This window comes from Cervus elaphus, chromosome 25 (genome assembly GCF_910594005.1).
Source record: "Cervus elaphus chromosome 25, mCerEla1.1, whole genome shotgun sequence".
Lineage (NCBI taxonomy): Eukaryota > Metazoa > Chordata > Mammalia > Artiodactyla > Cervidae > Cervus > Cervus elaphus.
In genome coordinates, this window is record NC_057839.1 from 63,171,661 (window position 1) to 63,195,204 (window position 23,544).

A 23,544-nucleotide genomic window follows, 5' to 3' on the forward strand; every position below is an offset into this window, starting at 1 on the left:
CGGTCTTCATCCTCCTGGTCGTCCTCCCTCCTTCCCCCATCCCTCCTCCCTTGCCTGTCCCCCCTCCCCCCTCCCCCTCCCTCCCCTCCCTCCCCCTCCCTCCCCTCCCTCCCCCTCCCTCCAGGCCTCCCCGCCCCGCCCCGCCCTCCGACCCCGGCCTTCCCGCAGGCTGGAATCCTGGACTGCCACTGGCCCGCCGGGATCCCGCCGCGCTTCGTCACCGCGTCCGCTTCCGTCTCGGCCGAAGGCGCCTCCCCGCTCGGCTGGTCCCCGACCGGCTCCCCTGGGTCCCGCAGGGCTGCGGCGCTGCCTGTCCGGTCTCCTCCTCCTCCTCGCGGGGTGGACAGCGGTCTTCAGGCGGCCGGAGGAGGTAAGTGTACTTTGCTGACCCGAGGACTGCGCTGCAGGTCGGCGCTGCTCGGACTTGGGTGCGTGCGCGCGCGCGCAGGAGGCAAAGGAGGTCTTTGGCTGTGTGCACAGAAATGAACCCAAGTCCACTCTCAGCACCTGCTTTCAGCAAAGCAGGACATTGTCCCTTGCAGGACCGCCACCCCGCCATCCTGCTTTGGAGTGTTACCCTGTACTACACTTTCACCATACATTTTGAAGAGAAAGTTGAACTCATACTTTGCATAAATTTGTAGTCTTTTTTTCCCCCCATGAAACACCATGTCACAATCCTTTCCTACATGCTATTAAGTACTCTTCGTGACTGTGTGCCTACAGTTGAACATTTTGGTTGTAAAGTTCTTCCTACTCATGTAAAAGTACGCGGAAGAGAAATGAGCATACCGGTGTCCAGTCCGTTCTCCACACTTTGAAGCATTTATTAAGGTGTGATGGAGAAGGGAATGACAACCCACTCCAGTATTCTTGCCTCGGAAATCCCATGGACAGAGAGGGGCCTGGCGGGCTACAGTCCATGGGGCCGCAGAGAGTCGGACACGACTGAAGCGACGTAGCGCGATGTTAAAAGAGATGGGGGCTGGTCTGGGAGTGCGGCATCCTGCGTGCCGGCTGGGTCCTGCCAGCAGAGACTGTACAGTTCCCGCCGGGCCACATGTGTCAGGAGGCGAAGCCCAGGCCATGCTGACACTGGGCCCTGTAATTTAGGGCCACTTGCTGATGGGAATGCCACCTGTTGTTTTCAAAGCCCATTTAAAGTAAGGTGGTCAGAAGTGAGTCTTGTGGGTATCGGGGGGGAATGCCATCTGGGCTTCGCCACAGTCCAAGAAAAGGCCAAAGGCAGGTGTCTGGTTGCCAAGTTCACAGGCCAATCTAGCCTCATCCCATCTTGTTTTCTAGTTAATGTTCTCAAGACTGTGTAACCCTAGGGAAGATGCAGCCCTGATTGTGTGTGTGAGTTAGTCGCTCAGTCATATCCGTGTAGCCCACCGGTCTCCTCTGTCCAAGGAATTCTCCAGGCAAGAATACTGGAGTGGGTTGCCATTCCCTTCTCCAGGGGATCTTCCAGACCCAGGGATCGAACTCGGGTCTCCTGCATTGCAGGCTGATTCTTTACTGTTTGAGCCACCGGGGAAAGCCATGATTACTGAAAACCGACAATAACTGGAGGAGTTGATGTTCACAGAACCATCTCTAAGGATAGAGACTGAAGATCGATTACCCTGCAAGTGCCAACGTTTACCCTTAAAAGAAGCACCCCAGCCTTTCCCAGCAGCCACCTTCATGGTCCTATAACATTCCTGTGTTGCTTTTGATGCCTTTGCAGGGGTTTCCATGTCTAAATCTCTGAGGCTGCTGGCACTTTATCCCTTGACTTCTTTGCTAGTTACATTTCCCTCGATGCCCGTCTGCTTCACTCCTCGAGACCTGCTTCTCTGTCTCTGTTAGAGAGTCTTCATTGCTTTGGGAAGTGTGACTCCTGAGTTATTTAAATCCTTGGGAATATGAAAGCAGGAACCCACACTAGCTTTACCATCCATTTCTCTCGCCTTCTGCCCTCCAGTGAGAAAAGGAGAGTGTTCAATTACACAGTTAAAGGATACTTTTCCATGAAAGGCAAAATCATGACTCTGGTACAAACATGAGCATGTGCTAAAGACTGTGGTTTATTCATTCAAGAGGGAACTAGGCAGGTGTGATCATTGCTTCAAAAGAAGAAGTCAAGAAGCACACATTTGTATGGAGTAAAAGAATGCCTCCGGAAGGTGCATCTTAGGGGAGGAGGACAGCAGCCCCTTGGACTTTGCAGATGGAACACACCTCAGGGATCCCCGTGGGTCTAGACTTGGTGGGGACATTTGGTGTGTGAAGGAGGACTGGAGGGCGTTAAAGAAAAAATTATTCATTCGTGCTGCTTGTTAAAAAACGGTAAGGTGGGTTTATTCAGGACCATCGTGATAGCTGTAGGGACCCCTCCAGCGGGATTTTGCAGTAGGAGAGAGGCAAGGGGCTTTAACTCCGAATGTCATGAAAAGTGGGAATTTCTAACCAGGGAGTAGAGTAGGGGTCAGTGGACTAAAACCAGGGGATTCTGGTTTAAGCTGACCTAGCAGGATTCTTGCAGAAGACGAGCCAGGGTGAGCAGACATCCCCTGGGGGGCGGTGGAGGAGGAGGAACCGAGTCAGATACGGAGAGTAGGGGCTGAACCGACTTAGCCCGCAGTCTTATTTTTTTTTCCATTTATTTTTATTAGTTGGAGGCTAACTACTTTACAATATTGTAGTGGTTTTTGCCATACAATGACATGAATCAGGGAGTCTTATTAACACTGAACGAAGCCCAAAGTCAGAGCCTGGCTGAGAAGAGAGGTCAGAGGGTCCGTACTGGAGTCGGATCAAGGAGAGCATCTTTATCAAGGGATGAGAAAGCCGGTCTGTAGAGGGTGGCTCTTGCAGTCATTCACAGTTGTGTGGGATCATGCATGGATGTGGTGGGTAGATCGTGGGTTTCAGTGCTGCATTTTGGGTGGCCTTGCCAAAAAAAATGTGCCCCTCAGGGTCTCCCCTGCTGGGGTCTGTCCTGGCCACCCCTGGTGTCATACAGAGGACTCCAGCTTCTGGAGACGTCCGCGGTGAAGACCACAGACCTGATCTCGGCGTGGCTGGCGCGTGTGGCCAAGCCCACCTGCCTTGATCCGGAAAAGCTCTTCTCGGTAGGTTTTGTGAGGCCCCCACCATAGGTGTGAGCCCACAGTCCGATCCCCTTACAGGAGGAAACCTTATCACTCACCATGACCTTGTCATGTCATGGGAGGAACTCTGTTTCAGTGGAAGAACGCCTGCCGGCGGTAGCACACCCTTCTGGGCTGTGTGGTTCCAGCCTGTTCCCTGTATTTGAGCTGTTCTGCAGTTCTGTGAACACTGGGGGTAGCTGATAGGTTTGTAAGTTCTGACCTGTCTGGTGATAAACTAACTGGTTTCCTCCCCTCCTGGGGAAAAATCGATTTGGTCTCCACGTACAGTTGATCTCAAGATCCCTCTCCTGGGTAGACATCTGTGCCCTTTCCTTTTCCCCTTAGGCCCAGTTACAGCATCTGCTCTATTTCCTCTTATTACACGAGTAATACACAAGCCTTAACGTGAAGTCATTTTGATAACTCTTGGGGAGTCATAATAATTTTCATTTGTTTCCTGAAAATTATGCTGTAACAAGTGTGTACTTGGGGGTAGGGTGAGGGAAAGGCCCAAATCCTAAAGTGTCTGTGCAGAAAATTTATGTCTAGTACAGTCAGTCGAGTGTCAAGGGCACGTTTCCCAAGGCTCTTGTCGGCAGGGAGACTGTCTGCCCTGCCCGCCGTGGCCTTGGGCTGGGGCACACAGCCTGGGCGGGCTGCTCTGCCCCGGGAAGGCTCTGGCTGGAGTCCAGCCTTCGTGTGTGGCCTGGCCAAGCCTTCCCTGGCCACCAGCCCTTTCTGTGGGAGAAGGACCTTTCGGGATCAGCCCAGAGAGTGGCTCTTCTGGCTGTAAACATTCCCTTTGGAAAGTGGATAGCGGGTTGAAAGTCAAGTATAAAGATTCTGATTCGAGGTTGCTTCTTCTCTGCTGCCTTGCATCCTCATTGGAAAGCCCAGGTAAAAAATCTGCCAGAGGAATTGCTTCTCAAGAAATTGTGTGCACTGGGACATGAAATTCACTGCTCTTGATTGCTCTGACTTCTCTTACTAATCTTCGTTCTATAATGTAATTTATGGAAGCAAAGCTGTGAAAGAGACAGTCAGATTTTTCTACGATCCAACGACTAACTGTTCGTATTTTTTCTGGTTTCCAGAGCTCTGCTTAGCATGCAATCTTGTTGTTGTTGTTGTTTTCAGTCTGACTTTTTGCAACTCTCCGTGACATTTCCCAGGCAAGAATACTGGCGTGGGCTGCCGGGGGATCTTCTCCGGGGGATCTTCTCGACCCAGGGATCAAACCTGAGTCTCCTGCATTGGCAGCTAGATTCTTTCCTACCGAGCCACCAGGGAGGTCGTCAAATGACTAACTCTTAATTTCTCTTTCCTTAAAATGTATTTATTTCTAGTTATGAACATTTAGAATCTGGTAGAAAGTACAGGATATAATGTAACAGCCACCTATAGTTACATGACCCAGATTTAAGATATGAATATTTTGTCCTATGTACTTGAAACCAGAACTTAAAAAAGAAGGCAATTTTGCTTGTTTATTTGATTTTGGCTGTGCTGGGTCTTCGTCGCCGCACAGGATTTTCCATCGGCGCCGCGAGTGCGGGCTCCTCTCTAGCTGCACCGGGAGGGCTTCTCGCTGTGATGGCTTCTTGTTGTGGAACACAGGCTCTAGGGTGCTCGGGTTTCAGTCGTTGCAGTCGGTGGGCTCAGGAGTTGCAGCTCCTGGGGGCCACAGCACAGGCTTAGCTGGGTTTGTGTGCATGGGTTTAGCTGCTCCGCTGCATGTGGAATCTACCTGGATCAGGGATTGAACCTGTGTCTCCTGCATTTTCAGGCAGATTGTTTACCACTGAGCCACCAGGGAAGCCCCAAATCAAAGCTTTTTGAGGAAATAAGATGTGCCAACTACAGTTAAAACCAACAGTCATCCATCCCTTACCCCCTGACAATAACCACTGTGTGATGTGTGGTGTGTTTTATTCCCATGTGTTACACTTTTCCTACAGTGTATTTGTTCATAGAGTATTATTATTTGGAGGTCTTAGTATTTATTTAGCATCAAAAAACCATTGTCTTTTTATAAAGCGTTAGATTTCGAGATTGAACATTTTGGTACATATGTATGGAGTTTGTTCACTGAACTTACAGTGTCCTTTATTAGAATGGATTAGCTTCCTGCAGCTGCTATAACAAATCACCACAAACTGGGTGATTTAAGACGACAGAAACTTACTCTCTCATTGTCCAGAGGCCAGAAATCTGAAATGAAGATGTTGGCAGGGCCATGCTCTTCCTGAAACCCGTGAAGGAGAGTTTTCCCTTGTCTCTCTCCTGGCTTCTGGTGGTGGCTGCGTTCTTTGGTGTTCCTTGGCTTGTAGATGCCTCACTCTAACTTCTGCCTGTGTTGTCCCATGACTGTCTCTCCTGTATGCCTATATCTGTACCCAAATTTATTTCTCTTCTAAGGACACCCATCATTAATTATAGTAACACCCACCCTCCTCCAGGATATTGTTGTTCGGTCCCTGACATTTTATGACCCCGTGGACTGCAGCACGCCAGGTTCTCTGTCCTTCACTATCTCCTTTGAGATAGCCAACTCCTTGAGTTGGCTCAAACTCATGTCCATTGAGTTGGTGATGTCATCCAACCATCTCATTCTCTGTCGTCCCCTTCTCCTCCCGTCTTTCCCAGCATCAGGATCCTTTCCAATGAGTTGACTCTTCCCATCAGGTGCCTAAAGTGTTGGAGCTGTAGCTTCAGCATCAGTCCTCCCAATGAATAGTCAGGGTTGATTTCCTTTAGGATTGACTTCCTTGCTGTCCAGGGGACTCTCAGGAGTCTTCTCCAGCACCACAATTTGAAAGCATCACTTCTCTGGTGCTCAGCCTTCTTTATGGTCCAGCTCTCACCTCCATACATGATTACTGGAAAAACCATAGCTTTGACTATATTGACCTTTGTTGGCAAAGTAGTGTCTCTGCTTTTTAATACACCATCTAGGTTGGTTATAGCTTTTGTTCCAAGGAGCAAGCATCTTTTAATTTCATGGTTGCAGTCACCATCTGCAGTGATTTTTGGAGCCCAAGAAAATAAAGTCTGTCACTGTTTCCATTTTCCCCCATCTATTTGCCATGACGTGATGGGACCAGATGCCATGATCTGGATTTTTTTGAATGTTGAGTTTTAAGTCAGCTTTTCCACTCTCCTCTTTCACCTTCATCAAGAGGTTCTTTAGTTCCTCTTCTTAACCTGGTTACCTCTGCAAAGACCTTATTTCCAAATAAGGGCACTTTCACAGGTTCTGTGGGTTCAGACTTGAACAGTATCTTTGGAAGGGGGCATGATTTAACTCATGACAGTGAGTAAATGACAGTGTATCCCATTCTTCTCCTGATGGTCCTTAGATTGCTTGCATAGGTTGCTTGAAATTATTGCCACATCTTGATGGCAAGAACAGTTTTCCACATCCTCTGTGGGTGTGTGCGTGTGAGCACATACACACATATGCATGAATTTCTCCAGGGAATACACCCAGTGGGGAATTTCTGGGTTGCAGGGTGCGTTCATTGTTGCCTTTGCTGACCTGCTTCCCAGAGTGTGTAGCAGTTTTTACTCCCTTCCTCCTCCCTACAAGGGCATCAACTCTTGGTGCTAAAAGACTTAATGCTGATCTGCAGGAGGTAAATGGTATGTTGTGTTGTTCTTAGTATAATTTCCTTAAATACCATTGAGGTTGAGTATATTTTCATATGTTTATGGACCATTCAGGTATATCCTGTTGTGAACTGCCTATTCATATCTTTGGAACATTTTCTATTGGAAGTTGTCTTTTTCTTGTTAATTTCTAACAATTCCTTATGTATTTTATCTGGATACTACAGCCTCTGCTTTGAAAAGAGTAACTTCGTTTAGTCTGTATCTTGTTTTCCTCACTTTTTTTTTTAATGAAACCTTTTATCTTACAGTGTTTAAAATTTTAATGAGAGTTTGAAAGCTTTTTGCTGTGGAACATCTAAAGGGTGTATAAATGTCCAGAGACTAGTACAATAGACACTCCTGAACCCCTCACTTCCAGCACTGTCAGAACTTGGACACTCTCTGCCACCTTCACGGCCTACTGGGAAAGCCCCAGACTTCTGGTCATTTTACTGGTATGTGTGTTAGCATGTTGCTATAAAAGATAGGACTCATTAAAACTGAAACAATTGCTGATGTAATGCGATTCCTCTTTCCCTTCCTCCCCCCCACGCATTAAAATGATTCTCAATATCATCAAATACCCAGTCAGTCGATTTTCCCCAGTTTTTTTTTTCAAATATTTGTTTACTTATTTGTCTGTGCTGGGTCTCAGTTGCAGCATGCGGGATCCAGTTTCCTGATCAGGGGATTGAACCCAGGTCTCCCGCATTGGGACTTCGGAGTCTTAGCCACCGGACCACCAAGGAAGTCCCCTCAGTTTCTCATAAGTGTTTTTTAGACTTGGTTACAGCAGCACCTTCTTGCACTTAGAACAGTAGACAGCACTTCAGCACTTCCCATGAAACCACCAGCAAAAAAGCACAGAATTACAAAAGACGTGGCCCTAAATAGACCACGAGAAGGACGCTTGTTTACGGCAGGAGAGCTGAAGCAGGAAGTGAGTGCAGCCTTGTTCAAACTTGGCCGGGAACGCGCATCTCAGTGGCTCAGATTTATTGCAGCCCTACACAGACCTGCAGATGACGCAAAAGCCCTGCAAGTATTGATTTTGGCCTTCCGAGTAAATGTAGCAAGCAGGCAAGTTCATGAATATAGAATCTGCAGATCATGAGGTCTGACTGTGTATGCTGATCGCTCTCAAAGGCATGCCTTCAGCTTGGCCCCCTGCCCGGAGCTCGTGGGTTGTTATCCAACTTTCTGCTCAGGGTGTCTCATAGCCATTTCAAACTCTCAGGCCCCAGGCGGAAGTCCTGGTCTCAAACCTGCTCAAGAAGTTTTCAGTAAAACTTCTGTCCTTTCCCAGTTGCTCAAGCAAAAGACCTAGTCACCCCTGACTCTTTTTGGTCAAGTACCCTACCCATGCCATCTGTCAACAAAACCAGTTGGCTGCACCTGGAAAATCTACTCAGCCCCTGACTTTTCTCATTCTTTTCTCCATTATCCCTCTTGCAGCAATAATTTGGCTTTTCTTGCATATGAGATGGGAGCTATCGGAGGATCCTGGGAAGAGGAATATCCCCCACCACCCTCCCTGATCTTTCTGTTCCAGTTACACTGTTCCTTGTCCTTCGAAAACTGAAAGAAAGGGGACCTCCCTGGTGGCTCAGGGGTAAAGAATCTGCTGGTCGATGCAGGAGACACAGGTTCAATATCTGATCTGGAAACATCCCACAGATACCACGGAGCAACTAAGGCCATGTGCCACAACTGTTGGGTCTATGTTCTAGAGCCCAGAAGCCACAACTACTGAGCCAACGTGTTCTAGAGCCTGTGGTCCACAGGAGAAGCCAATGCAATGAGAAGTCTGCACACTGCAAGCAGAGAAAAGCCCATGCAGCAGTGAAGACCCAGCACAGCCACACACGCGCACACGCACACACACACACGCACACACACACACACACACACACACACACACAAACCGAAATCAAACTTGTATACTGATCACCTAGATTCAACAAGTGTTTGCAGTTTTCCATAACTGCTTTATGTGTCTATGTGTGTCTGTGCATGTCTGTTTGATGACTATTTGAGGATAAACTGCAGATATTGACACTTCATCCCCTACTTGAACATACATCTTCTAAAACTAAGAATGTTCTCCTGCATAACTATCACACCGTAGAAATTTAATATTAATTCGTAATATCAACTATCATCCATATTCATTTCGTTGATTGTTCCCCAAATGTCTCTTATAGCTCTTCTTTTACAAACAATTTTATTTATTTCATTTATTTTTAATTATTTAAATTTTATTTCTTTATTTTGTTTATTTTTGCTGGGTCTTCGTTGCCGCTCGGGCTTTTCTCTAGCTGTAGAGAGTGGCGGCTACTCTTTGTAACAGTGTGCAGGCTTCTCTTGCCGTGGAGCGCGGGCCTAGGGGACGCGGGCTTCAGGAGTCGAGGTGCGTGGGCTCAGTAGTTGTGGCTCCCGGCCTCTAGAGCGCAGGCTCTGTTGTGACGCATGGGCTTAGTTGCACTGAGCCGTGTGGGATCTTCCTGGATCGGGGATTGAACCCGTGTTTCCTGCGTGGGCAGGTGGATTCTTTACCGCTGAGTTACCAGGGAAACCCTATAGCTGTTCTCAATTTGGAACCAGGATGTAGTCAAGATTCACACAGTGCATTTGGTTTTATTTCTCTTTAATCTCTTTTAACCTCCTGCTGCCTCATCCTTTATTTTTTCTTTTCCATTGATTTCTGAAGTTAGGAATGTTTCCCTCTCTTTTATTCTGTATATTTGTCAGTTTTTTTTTTCTGTTTCCAAATATAATAGCATAAAGTTGTTCATACTTACCATCTATGAGTTTCAAAAGGAAAAATATGTACTTTTTTCCATTCCTTGTGCTATTATGTTGTAGTTGTTATGTGTCTTTATCATTCTGTCCTTTTTACTGGTTTCCTGGAGATATACCTATTTTATAACTCTTCAAAAAAAACTCAGGTTTTAATCATTTTCTGTTTTCTTCATTGTTTATTTTCATCTCATTATTTTCTTCTTTGGGGTTCATTCTGTTTTTCCCCCTTGCTTTTTTTTTTTTTTTCAAGCTGAGCTTTGCTGCACATGGGATCTTAGTTCCCTGACCAGGGATTGAATCCAGGCCCCCTGCAGCTCAGAGTCCTAACCACTGGACTGCCAGGGAATTCTCCTCTCTCACTTCCTCAATTGGATTCTTAGCTTATTTCTGTTCTTTCCTCTTGTCAATTACGTGCACTTGAAGAGGATCAGAGAATGCCATCCTCAAATATGGCACTTAGGCATACTGATTATTTCAAGCTAAAGGCAATTGAGAAACAGCAGATGAAAAAAGACTTTTCACTACCACTTTCTGTTTTTCTGCCTAAAATTAGGCCATAACTCCCCTCCCCCCAATGAGAGGAGCAACTCTTATCAACAGAGATGAAAGAAGAGCTGTCACCAAGAGGAGTCTGCATAAACAAACTGGGCTCAGAGATCCTTATCTTTTTATCAATTCCCCATGTCTTTCCTGGTCACATCTCCACAATTTATCATCCTTTGTTAAAATGGTATATAAGCCGTGTGTCTCCTTTTTGGGCTTTCACTTCTTCTCTGCAAAGCCCCTGTATACTCATTAAAAATAGCAATAACATGTATGCTCTCTCTCCTGTTAATCTGCCATTTTTTCTAAAAGGAAAGTTTATTGAAGTATGATATATTCACTCCTTTTAAGCGTACAGTTTGATTGATGCTGACATATCAAACTAGGTCGCCAGCACCAAAACCAAGATACAGAACATGTTCATCACCCCAATAAATTCCCTGTCCCTTTGAGGTCAGTCTTCTTCCACTCCCAGCCTCTGGCAGTAGTGATTTAATTTCTTTCTCTATTATTTTACCTTCCCTGGAATGTCATAGGGGCTTCCCTGGTGGCTCAGCGGTAAGCAATCTGTCTGCCAATGCTGGAGATGCAGGTTCAGTCTCTGGATCAGGAAGATCCTTTGGAGTAGGGGCTGGGTGCCTACCCCAGTATTCTTGCCTGGGAAATCCCATGGACAGAGGAGCCTGGTGTGCTGCAGTTCATGGGGTCGGGCTGCAGAGTCGTACATGACTGAGCATGCATGCACATACTCTTGTGCTTCCAGTGTTTGTAATGGGAGTGGATTCTGATCAGCCTTAATCTTATTACCCAGAACTAGAAGTGATCATTGACTTCTTGCCTGAATACATTTCCCTGGTGGCTCAGTGATAAAGAATCTGTCTGCCAGTGCAGGAGATGTGGGTTCGATCCCTGGGTCAGGAAGGTTCCCTGGAGAAGGAAGTGGCAACCCACTCCAGTATTCTTGCCTGGAGAATGCCATGAACAGAGGAGCCTGGCAGGCTGTAGTCCATGGGGTGGCAAAGAGTTGGACACAACTGAGCAACTAAACAACAACATAGTTAAAATTAATTTTCTCTGTACTCTTGATTTTAGTTTACTCATTGTTTGTGAGCTTTGGCTTTGCACCACTCAGAGTGTAACGCCTGTTCTCTCTCTGTAGCCCGACCTGAGTATCTCCAATGGCTAATGAAGCCCATCCTTGTCCGTGTGACATTGGCCATAGAATAGAGTATGGAGGGCTGGGGCACGAAGTTCAAGTGGAGCACGTCAAGGCTTATCTCACCAAATGCCCCGTGGACGCTGGCAAAGCTGTGGTTGTCATTCAGGATATATTTGGCTGGCAGTTGCCCAACACCAGATACATGGCTGACATGATTGCAGGAAATGGGTACACGTACGTATGAAATTCTGTGGGTTTTTTTTGGGGGAGAGGGGGGGCTTAAATTTGCGTAAATTTCTGTATTTTGTTCCCTTCAAAGGAGACAAAACCAAAAAACCCTGACTGTGTTCCGATGTACATTATCTATTTTCTTATCTCACTGAAAAGAAAAAAGGAAGTGAAGTCACTCAGTCGTGTCCGACTCCTTGCGACCCCATGGACTATAGCCTACCAGGCTCCTCCGTCCATGGAATTTTCCAGGCAAGAGTACTGGAGTGGGTTGCCATTTCCTTCTTCAAGGGGATCTTTCCGATCCAGGGATCGAACCCGGGTCTCCTGCTTTGCAGGCAGATGCTTTACCATCTGAGCCACCAGGGAAGCCCTTAAAATGGAGAATATCATATGATAGCCAATATCCAATGGAAGCCAACTGCTCCCAACCGTCTCTGGGCTTCAGATCCTCCTTGGTTGGCTGGCCTTGTAGACCTGCTGGATGCTGAGAGAGTTATTTCCCCGTGTGGGGTCCCAGACAGACACTAGTGCAGGACACCTGGGACAGAAGTCAGCAACTCTAAAATGGACCTATTACTTAGCTCCTGAAGCATCTCTTCCTGGGTCAACTCTCACATGCAGGGCGCCCATGGTTATCCTGGTCTAAACACAAACTATCATGTCAGAGTGAGACGTCCCTCAGCTCCCGAAGGCCATCTCTTGGCCACGTTGTGTGGCCACGACCACCTTTGGTGAATGCTGTCATCTGTTTGCTCCTCACCGTCCTGGTGTTGGCAGTAGCGTCAGTAAAGCTTACCTGATGGCTCAGTTGGCAAAGAATCCACCTGCAGTGCAGGAGACCCTGGTTTGGTTCCTGGGTTGGGAAGATCCGCTGGAGAAAGGATAGGCTACCCACGCCAGTATTCTTGGGCTTCCCTGATGGCTCAGCTGGTAAAGAATCCACCTGCAATGTGGGAGACCTGGGTTTAATCCCTGGGTTGGGAGGATCCCCTGGAGAAGGGAAAGGCTACCCACTCCAGGATTCTGACCTGGAGAATTCCATGGACTTTATAGTTCATGGGGTTGCAAAGAGCTGGACACGACTGAGCAACTTTCACTTTCTTTTCAATAAAGCTTGGAGGAGAGAGGGGAGGGATCCTTCTTTCTGTCCAGCTTCACGTAAGCCCAGCAAGCTCTGAGTGTGGCGCACTCTGATTCCCTTTGTTTTCCCAAAAAGAGAGCTGCAAACCAAAGGGAGTGCCTGCCTCATTTTCCCACCAGGAGAAACCTGTTTAAGGGCGCACGCCCACTGACATGCGATGTGGATTTCGTATTGACTGGAAGGAGGGTCTTCATTTGACTTTTCCCCTTTTTGTGCCCTCAGGTGTCTTTTTGAAGATGTGGGCTTAGTCGCTCAGTCGTGTCTGACTCTTTGCGATCCCATGAACTGTAATCTGCCAGGCTTCTCCGTCCAGGCAAGAATATTGGAGTGGGTAGCCTTTCCCTTCTCCAGGGGATCTTCCCAGGTCTCCCGCATTGCAGGCAGATTCTTCACCAGCTGAGCCACCAGGGAAGCCTTTTGAAGATGAGGCAGCTTAACTCTCCAGGGGCCACACCAGGAGTAAAAACATCAGCCATCCTGATTGCCTTCTGGGTCGGCCACACCCTGGGCTAGGGTGGGTCCTGGGCGATTGCCCTGTATCCTCCCAACAACTGCTGAGGCGGGGCTGTTGTGGTTCTCATTTTGCTGGTCAGAAAACTGACCAGCAAAGGTCAGAGGTCTCGGGCGCCCTGCTATGACCAGGAGACTGGATAGGATGGAGGCTTCTACTGTCTCAGTTCAGTTCAGTCTCTCTGCCGTGTCTGACTCTTTGCGACCCCATGGGCTGCAGCACGCGAGGCCTCTCTGTCCATCACCAACTCCCGAAGCTTACTCAAACTCATGTCCATTGAGTTGGTGATGCCACCCAACCATCTCATCCTCTGTCGTCCCCTTCTCCTCCTGCCTTCAGTCTTCCCCAGCATACAGGTCTTTTACAATGAGTCAGTTCTTCGCATCAGGTGGCCAAAGCATTGGAGTTTCAGCTTCAGCATCAGTCCTTCCAGTGAGTATTCAGGACTGATTTCCTTTAGGATGGACTGGTTCAGGTGGGTCTGTTAGCTGGAGACAGAACATAAAAATTGAGTAAACATGCCTGTGACCTACAAAGCCCCTTCATACTTGTCTATTTTCCCTTCAGAATAGTCTTCTGAGGTTGGGTGGTGGGTGCTTGGCGCCATCTTTATCAGATCAAGAAAAAGAGGCTGAAGGTGATTAAGTGACTTGTTAAGGTTCCAGGGGGGCTTCCCTGGTGGCTCAGTGGTAAAGAGTCCACCTGCCAATGTAGGAGATGAGGGTTTGATCCCTGGGTTGGGAAGATCCCCTGGAGGAGGAGGAAATGGCTACCTACTCCAGTATTCTTGCCTGGGAAGCCCATGGACAGAGGAGCCTGGTGGGCTGCAGTCCATGGTGTCTCCAAAAGGCAAATAGTTGGACATGACTTCGCGACAACAAAAGGTTTCAGGGCAGAAGGGGGCAGTACTGGGGCCTGAACTTAGATTCTTCTGACCTGATTTCAGTGTTCCTCCCACCCCACCCCCACCCCCGCAGGAGGAGGATCTGTGTTCCTCTGTCCGTGGCCGTGACCTTTAGTTTAGGAACTGGGTCTCTGGCTGGCGCCACATTGCCCAGTCCCTGGGCTGATGCTTGTGGAAGGTTGACATGCTTGACATGACCATGGAAGGCTGACATGGACTCCACAAGCCTTCTTGTCTGCTCCTCAGCCCTTTTAGAGCCTGCCCGAGACCAGACCCTCCAGGCGGGAGATTCTGCCCCGTTGGGCTCTTGGGCGGAGGCTGAGAAACTGCTTGGTCATGGTGACTGGACCGCTCGGAGGCGTGCCCGCTGGCCTGAGGCTAACTCAAAAGGCCTGCTGAGAGGTGCGGCTCCCCAGGGGTAGGAGGGCAGGCTCCTGCCACCCAGAACCTTTGTCCCAGGTGTCGCACCTCGCAGGCACTGTGCTGAGGCAGGCGTTTCAGAGGGGTTGGGCTCTGAACAGGCTGCTGGAGGCCATGCACCTGGGGTTGTGAAATCCGAGATGCTCTGGCCTGGGGCCAGCTGGCCCGTTTGCTGTGGTCGAAGTTGGCCCGGTGGCCACTGCTTTTTCTTTTCCCGTGGTCCAGAACTGCCAGCACGGCAGGTTTCGTAAGGAAGGTAAACAGAGAACAAGTCCCAACAGCTCCAGCACTAAGACGGGTGGGTCTCCTATTTTACAGAACCATCGTTCCAGACTTCTTTGTCGGGCAGGAGCCTTGGCACCCCTCGGGGGACTGGTCCACCTTCCCAGAGTGGTTGAAGACAAGGAACGCCAGAAAGATTGATAAGTGAGTTTACGAGTATGTCACCAGCCAGCGTGGCAGTCTTGGTGGAGGAAGAGGAAGCAAGAGGAAGCAAGAGGCTAGAGGGAGGGGAGGGTCTGACTTCTCCATCACGTAGGACCTTAGGGGCCACTGCTCATAGAGTCCGTCCTGAGGCAGGAAGACAAGGTCTATGCAGTGGAGGGGTAGAACCCCACAGGCACCATGCCGCCAGCAAGCTCACTTGCTTTGCCTTCTGGGAAATTCTTCATGGCTCCGATGCTGAGGGAGTTTTCTTGAAGTCCCTGGGGTTCCCTCTCCCTTGGGCTCTCGGGGGCCATAGATCAACACTCCTTCCTCCTCCTCGGGCTGCAGAACCGCTTGAAACAATGGGCAGAGAAGAGAGACTGGAGAAAACCTCAGGCCCGTTTCTGCTCAGCGGATTGGAAACAAAGCCTTGAGTGCTGTCCTCCCCCAGAGATCCTCCCCACCTCCCTGGGGAAACGGCGGGTCTTTAGACCAGACCCGCCAGACCAGGGCTGCTCTCTTGCCAGGGTCCAGGGAACAGTGGGAAGAAGAGTGTGTGTGTGGGGGGGGGGGAAATCCCCTAGATTGCAGCCTTTCATTGAATTGGCTCCAGCCAGTTCAGAAGCAAGGACCAGAGTGCTCAGCTGCCACTCGGATCCCTTCTCTGTCCGGAGGGTGAAGGATGGAGCGGGGGGAAGAGGCAGGATGTTCTCCAGGGCCAAGTTCCTCCTGAGTTAGAGACCTGAGTCCCAGGCAAATGACTCTGCCAACCACTAGGCCTCATCTCCCATCATGGGACTTTATCCTGCCACGCATGTGAGCCTCATGTTTGATAAGTTGCCCCCAAGCCCAGGCTGGGGCAAGTGCAATAACAAGGCTCCCTGCCTGTGGCTGCCTGGTCTTTGGACTCTCCGCTCCTCTAGAGCTGACTCCGGACTGCGGCCCCTCTGTCCCCTGACCCAGGGGACCCCATGCTGACCTCTGCCCCCAGCCCCCAGGGGCCCGAGAATGGAGCCAGCATCAGACAAAGGTATGGAGATGGGCATCCCGGGGATACCTTATGAGCCGTGGATCAGCCTTTGCTCAGAGTCACCTCCCTGGCCTATCCGCTGTCTGCTCCAGCTCCTCGGCCCCGCCTCACTCCCCACGCTCCCCTGGGTTCTGGACACCCCCTCTCTGGGCGCCTGTGCGGAGCAGCCGCTCTCTGTGGCTCAGGCCAGGGTCTCCCTCGGGCCCCTGCACAGTCCGTCAGGCCCGGGAGATGCTGCAGGTTGCCCTGGGAGCTCCCCGCTTGCCTGAGCATATCAGCAAGTAGCAACAACCTCAGGGTCTCACTGCAGGGGAGACCAGGGCCAGCGGCTCCCTTTGGAATTGCCTCTAGGGTGTGAAGCACCTTGTCTTGCGTCCCATCCCGGGGAATCTCACTGCAGGGGTACGGAGGCCCGGCTCCTTCACCCCAAGCTGGGGAACCTTCAGAGGTCACCCCAGCTCCAAGCTCCCTGAGGACCAGTTGAGGTTTTTGTAGAGACCGTGCCACACCCCACTTTCTGTCCCCATCCTGCTTTCTCCCTTCCCCAGGGTGGACCCCGAGATCACTGGGGACCCAAGCTCCCACACATTTATCCATTTCCAGGCCTCCCTCCCAGGGATTCAAGCTGCAAGCCAAAGAAAAACAAAATAAGCAGAAAGTTAAGAGTACATTAGAAGTTGAAACACAAGAAAACCCGAGAGCCTGGGATGTGACTGTGAAATTCAGCTTTGCGTGTAGGGCTGGGCTGGAGAGACTAGTTAGGACATTTTGAGGAAGAGCCCGTGGGGCTGCCTCCTGTGTGTGAGCTCAGATCTGGGTGGTCCTTTCTGGCAGGCATCAGAGCAGCCCAGAGGGGGGCCCTGCACAAGGGGTAAGGAGAACCGCACCTTTTCAATCAAAATGAGACATAAAATGCAAGCACTCATTTGGAAAATAGACGCAAGTCCTTGTGCCTGGGCAAGTCTTTTGTTTGAAAGAAAAGCCATCTTGAATGCTTACTGGTTAAGCAGTCATGAGATTAATTGGCTGACAGAACCTAGAAGAGGTGTTTTCTGGCTCTGAGCAGAGGTTGATCTGTAGCTCAGAAGGTATATCCCCAGGATTTGACCTCCACACCCTTGTCTGATGCTGGCTCCGTTCTCGGGCAGTGTTTGCCTCTGGATGGCAAGATGGCTGCAGCAGCTCCAGCCTCCTGTTGACTCTTTTCCTAGCAACCCAGCAAAATTCCCATTTTGTCCTGATGGTTATGACTGGCTCACAAGTCCATCCTTGAACCAATCACTGTGGCCAGAGATCGCTTATGCTTTGACAGGCCAGGCCTGAGCCACATATTGCACTCCTGGAACCAAGGCCCCCAAGGTATATGGACCAAGCGTGGGGAAGAGAGGTTCGTCTAAAGCTAAATCCTGGTGTTCCCAGGAAAGTGGGGAACACTCGCAGCAACAAAAGCAAAGATAGGTTCACTCGAGTCAGTTAAAGAATTTTTACAGAAATGCCCTCTACCTTCTTGTCCACTCTAAGACATTTATTCTTAAGATTAGAGCATTTGAGAAAAACCAAAATGACAAAAACAATGGCTTATTCCATTTCATTTTGCAGAATTACTCAGTTACTGCTCTTCTAACATTGTGAAAACTACTTGCGCCCAGAATGGTATGATAACAAATGTTTAAATATGTTCCAAGATATCCTGCGATTAAAGGAGAAAAAAAAAGTGCAAGAGAATTGTTTTCTCTCTCCTGCTCTCTCTCTTTTACCCTTAATTGCAAACAGACAGCATTTTTTTCTTATCAGAACAAGCAGAACTTTCTGGGCAGGCCTGGCAGCCCTACCTCCATTTTGGCATCTTGCGTCCAGTTGAAAAAAAGCTGTAGGCGTTCCAAGCGACCCATTTGCAAATGAGCCGCTTGCGAGAGGAGGGCCGCTGTCCGGTCCCCTCGGGCTTGCACTGTCCTTGTGGCTTGCCCAGCACCGCTGGGCTCCGGGCACCAGAGGAAAGAGGCGGTGCAGAGTTCACATGTTGGGCAGGGAGCGCAAAGGTGCCAGGTCAGACCAAGCAGGAGGGCTGCCTCCTGGTTGCGGCTGGGCCCTGCTGAGGAGGAGGGAGAGGAGCTGGAGGTGCTTTCTGGGGCAGGACTTGGAGCAGGCCCTCGAGCTGAGCTGCGGTCGTTGGCTTTGATTCCGAGGCTGTGGGAGGCTGTTGCTCAAACTCGTCCTGTTTGTGCCGCCCTGCTGGGTGGTTGGAGGAGGCTGGACTTGGCAGGGATACTTCCCGGGGGATAGGGCGCTGGTTACTCATCTGCTGGGCAGGAGGACAGGGCTCTGAAGGTAGGAATCTCAGAGCCTCCTGGAACAGCTGCTGACAAAGCCCTGTAACCACTGGCACTTGCTGCCCTGCTCGCTCTCAAGGCCACACCATAACTTTATTTTTTTTGGCGGGGAGGGGTGGGGGCCGTGCCGTGCAACTTGCTGGATCTTAGTTCCCTGACCGGGGACTGAACCCCGGCCCTGGCAGTGGAGGTGCTGAGTCGTAACCACTGAACAACCAGGTTATTCCCCTTGAATAACTTTCCTTTCTGTTTCCTAGAGAGTTCGATGCAGTCTTGAAGTATCTGAAGCAACAGTGTCACGCCAAGAGAATTGGCGTCGTGGGATTCTGCTGGGGTGGAATTGCCGTTCATCACGTGATGATGAAATACCCAGAGCTCAGGGCGGGGGTGTCCGTCTACGGTAAATCTGCCGTGTGTTTTCACGCAGTGAAAGCCGGAGGAGGGCTTGAGTGACAGTGGCCGCAAGCCTCTTCCCCAGCTGAGGGTCCCGGGTGTAACGCAAAACCCTGTTGTATAGAGATGTGCTGATCTTCAGGAAACGGTTTTAAAAATCTGAAGCTAGAGGCGGATGTATGTTCTATCTGACCAGAGGAAACAAGGTCCCGACAGTGTGCCTTTGTTTTTGGAAAACCCCCTAACCCAAGGTCTCAAGTTTTTTCACCTAGGATGAAGTGGATAATGTTTCTTTCCATGATAATGGTTAATATTAAACAATATCGTTAGCCACAGCTTTGAAAAGATTTTTTTTCTGAGCTATGAAATCTCAACTACTCACACATGCATGCCCTCCTGCGCACACACACACACACACACACACACACACACACACACACACACGGGTTTCCCAGGTGGCGCTAGTGGTAAAGAATCCGCCTGCCAGTGCAGGAGACGCAAGAGATGCAGTTTGATCGCTGGCTTGGGAAGAGTCCCTGGAGGAGGAAATGGCAGCCTGCTCCAGTATTCTTGCCTGGAGAATCCCCGTGGACAGAGGAGCCTGGTGGTCCATGGGATCGCAGAGTTGGACACGACTGAGCGACTGAACACATACATGAAGAAAGGGAAAACCCACTCTAAAATGTAAATAGCAACATAAACATTTCATCCAAATAGGCCAAAGGTATCACAGCAGTGACACAAGAACGTGTTATCTGTGTCAGTCAGTCAGTTCAGTCGCTCAGTCGTGTCTGACTCTTTGCGACCCCATGAACCACAGCACGCCAGGCCTCCCTGTCCATCACCAACTCCCAGAGTCCACCCAAACCCATGTCCATGAGTTGGTGATGCCGTCCAACCATCTCATCCTCTATCATCCCCTTCTGCTCCTGCCCTCAATCTTTCCCAGCATCAGGGTCTTTTCCAGTGAGTCAGCTCTTCGCATCAGGTGTCCAAAGTGTTGGAGTTTCAGCTTCAATATCTGTGTACAGAAACATTACTAAGTTAGGATGTGAAATGTTTGACTTTGGCTTGTCTTCATAGTCGTATATTTCACAGTTATGCTAGAGATTCTTATTTAGCTTAGTGGTTCCTCGCTGTGGTATTTTCACTTACTTTTAGCATTTAAAAAGCCCTTTACCTGTTAACTTAACACAAAGGTGTTAGTAAGTAGCTAGTTGCTGCTGTGCGCAATGGGGCTGGCCACCCTGGCGCTCCGGCGTGGACTGCTCGCCGGCGCCCCCTGGTGGCCGCTACTGGGAAGTGCCGACTGCGGAGCAGGGCTGCTCTCAGAGCCCTGGGGTCTCAAACCAACCAGGGTGGTCCAGCCACCCAACCTGGCGCAGAAAGCATGGCCCTCTTTCCCATGGCTCCTTACCTTCTAGAGAAGAATTGCAGCTAAAGGGAGGCTCTCTGGGTTATGAAGCTTTGCTACAGAAAATGGGGAAATTTTATCTCCAACCCCCCGACCAGGATTCTCTATGACCACCCTTGAGTCAGGCTACTTTAGGTCCCGACCTTGTGCTCTGTCCTTGGCCCACTGGGCCAGTTTAGCAAGAATCCTCCACCCTTGATACGTGATCAAACTCCTCATGTCCCACCCTCGATGTCTTGTCACCCTGGCCTGCCTCCAGCAAGGAGAAAGTGTGAGTAGCTCAGTCCTGTCTGACTCTTTGTGACCCCCAAGGACTCTCATGGACTGTACTTCTGTCCATTGGATTCTCCAGTCCAGACTACTGCAGTGGGCTGCCATTCCTTTCTCCAGGGGATCTTCCCGACCCAGGAATCGAACCCGGGTCTCCAGCATTGCAGGCAGATTTCTTTACTGTCTGTGCCCAGAGAAGCCCTGTCTCCAGCAAAGGCTTTGTCAAATGCTATCTGGCCAGAATCCCCATTCCTCTTGGTCCCTTTGTGACTTTCCCTCCCATCAATCCTCACTTTGCTTCATTGTCTGTAAATCCCTCTTGTCCTTACAGTGTGGTTGATTCTGGTCTCCCTCCCCTCTGCAAATTCTCATTGAGTAAAATCATCCATGTCGCCTTTAACAGGTGCCAGAATAATCTTTCCTTAGAACTCGTCTTGGGCTTCCCTGACGGCTCAGTTGGTAAAGAATCTGCCTGCAATGCAGGAGACCCCGGCTCAATTCCTGGGTCGGGAAGATCCCCCGAAGAAGGGATAGGCTACCCACTCCTATATTCTGGCCTGGAGAATTCCATGGACTGTACAGTCCATGGGGTTGCAAAGAGTTGGACATGACTGAGCGACTTTCACTTAGAACTCCTTTTATTTCAAAATGACAATGGATTGCAAAACTTTTACAGATTTTCCTATAGGACTGAGCACACCCACAGTTGTCTGAATCCATGAGGATTTTGACTAAATGATCTCTAAATTTCTGAAGGCACTTAAAGCTAATTATTATAAGTGACCTTCTAGGACCCGGTGCTATTCCCGGGGATTTCATACGCTTGGTCTCATTTGAGCACAAATATCCCGTCAAACACTGAAGTCAGAACCTCGGGGCTTGAGTAGACTGCGAGAAACTTCCAGAACAGCCCTGGTCAGATGGTCTAGGTTAGAAAGTTGTCAGTTCTTGGTAAATGAAGGCACACGCCAGGAGGGAGTATTTTTCAGACTGCTCTGTATCTTTACAGGCCAGGCAGCCCGCAAGGTCTACAGTCCTCATTTAATGGCCTGATTCCTGGTTAGCGAGGTGGAGAGAAGGGAGAGCTGACTCAGCAGCCTTCTCTTTGAGCCCAGTTGTATAGGCCAGGCCACTTCTGTGGAGCTGCTAAAAAGAAGAGAGAGAAAACCCCCAAAGCACATGTCTTCCTTTGAAAAATCAAACTCGTGTCATTTTCTGTGGCTCGTGTACGGGATTCACACCCTCGTGTCTGCTCCCATTCTCCAGGCATCATCAAAGACGCTGAAGACGTGTACAGTCTGAAGAATCCCACGCTGTTCATCTTTGCTGAAAACGATTCTGTGATTCCTCTCGAGCAGGTAAGCTGGCATCTTGTTTAAGAGGACGACTTGACATTTCGGGGAAGACATCCCAAAGGACTCATGTGTTGCTCCAGATATTTTTCAATGTTGAAATGTTAAAAGTGGGTTTTATTTGAGGGGGATTGTAACCCCTAGAGTGCTGCTGGTAAGCAGGCCCTGCCTCCCTGCCCCTGTGTGTAACTCACCAGTTACCATAAGTTCTCTGTCCTTAAAGACATGGCTTTGTTAAATCCAGTATGTTGATAAGGAAAAAGCAGAAGGGAACTGTGGTTCAAAGCAGTTGTTTAGAAATTACTGTGGTTATTCACAACCCTTGTTGTTGTTCAGTTGCCAAATCGTGTCTGGCTCTTTGGGATCCCTTGGACTGCAGCACGCCAGGTCCCCTTGTCCCTCACCATCTCCTGGAATCTGCCCAAGTTTATGTCTGTTGAATTGGTGATGCCATCCAAATACAATACATTATATTATAACCAATGCATTATATTAATGTTGAATATACATTTCAAACAACTTACATTTGAATCTATTGAAGTACAGATTGAATTCACTGAGTATTGTATGGTCAAATAGATTAAGTATATTTTGAGTAATATGTAGATATATTAGTATAACTTCAAAATAATGGATGTATCATTTTTATCAACATACTGCACTGAATTCTCTCCTTTGCCAGAGGTTAGGATGGTGTCTGTTATAAAACTAAAAGTGAAAACTTCATTCTAGCTCTGGAGCTTAAAGCGCAGATGTAAAAGCTCTTTGATGAGCATTCAGGGAAGGAGTGGAGACTGGAACATATTGCTGGAGGGTTAACATCCTGTGTTCATGACGTCTTTTGCCAACCAGGTCTCTTTGCTGACTCAGAAGCTGAAAGAGCACTGCAAAGTGGAATATCAAATTAAAACGTTTTCCGGGCAGACGCATGGCTTTGTGCATCGCAAGAGAGAGGACTGCTCGCCTGAAGACAAGCCGTACATCGACGAGGCGAGGAGGAACTTACTCGAGTGGCTGAGCAAGTACGTGTAGCCACAGCCGAGGGCACACTTCCTCCAAATAGCTCTCATTCGGAAATGTTCTTTGAAGTGCTTAGATCATTTTTCTTTCACTTTACAGAAAATAAATCAAGGAATCCTGAAATTCATTGTGTCATTTGAAACACAAATTCAGAAGGAAAAGTTAATGTATGAAATACTTTCATTTTTAACATGTGCCCAAGATAAGATTTTTAACAACAGGCAGTACCTGAAGGATTTGGGCGATAGAGTAATATCCTAACGATTAGCAAAAAATCCCTAGAGGTCCCCAAGGAACACGTGACTGCTCGGGTATGGCCTTCCTGGCCTTGAATTGAGCACATTCTCTAGAACAACTAAATTGGTGAAACCATGAAAAGCATGAAATGTGAACTCAGGTGGAGCAAAAGCCCACCTTCATTTTTATCTCTGTCTTTACAGGAATGAATCTGTTATGAGCATATACATATTGAGATTAAAGTAGGGTTCCACTGAACTAATTATATAAAGCTTATAAACCTGATTTTTGAATCTGTCTTTTTCTAAAATCTAATAAACAATGGATGAGAGTTGCCACCTGGCTGTCTTGCAGGCAGTGGTTTTTCAAACACGGCTGTTTTCGCGTCCTCGGGGTTGGAACTGCATCAAAAACCTCTCCTGTGTTCAACCAGGAGGCTGGCGGTGTCGAGGGTGAAGCTTGCGTGTTTACCTTGAAATTCATTAAAATGAAATCAAAGCTAAGGGACTTCCCTGGTGGTCCAGTGGTTAAGAGTTCACCTCTCCACGCAGCAGGTGTGGGTTCAATCCC

The 23,544-nt window shown here is 48.9% G+C and overlaps 1 protein-coding gene across 3 annotated transcripts; it reads left to right on the forward strand.

Moving 5' to 3' along the window:
• Positions 1-229: 229 nt before the first annotated feature.
• Positions 230-23,316, forward strand: CMBL (carboxymethylenebutenolidase homolog). Of its 3 annotated transcripts, none has more exons than XM_043887509.1 (6): positions 230-370; positions 11,296-11,529; positions 14,821-14,928; positions 18,546-18,688; positions 21,632-21,723; positions 22,570-23,316. In XM_043887509.1, exons 2-6 carry the CDS (start codon positions 11,315-11,317, stop codon positions 22,747-22,749), a joined length of 738 nt encoding a protein of 245 aa, XP_043743444.1. In that variant the 5' UTR covers positions 230-370; positions 11,296-11,314; the 3' UTR covers positions 22,750-23,316. The 3 variants fall into 3 exon arrangements, with proteins under 3 accessions (XP_043743444.1, XP_043743443.1, XP_043743445.1); XM_043887508.1 differs by lacking the exon at positions 230-370 and adding an exon at positions 3,867-4,037; XM_043887510.1 differs by lacking the exon at positions 230-370 and adding an exon at positions 7,088-7,246.
• Positions 23,317-23,544: the final 228 nt, after the last annotated feature.

Bases quoted from the DNA above. Each gene is read 5' to 3' on its own strand.
- CMBL (XM_043887509.1), top strand. From the start codon at position 11,315: ATGGCTAATGAAGCCCATCCTTGTCCGTGTGACATTGGCCATAGAATA. The intron at 14,929-18,545 runs GTGAGTTTACGA...TCTGTTTCCTAG, and splicing joins AACGCCAGAAAGATTGATAA to AGAGTTCGATGCAGTCTTGA. The intron at 18,689-21,631 runs GTAAATCTGCCG...CCCATTCTCCAG, and splicing joins GGCGGGGGTGTCCGTCTACG to GCATCATCAAAGACGCTGAA.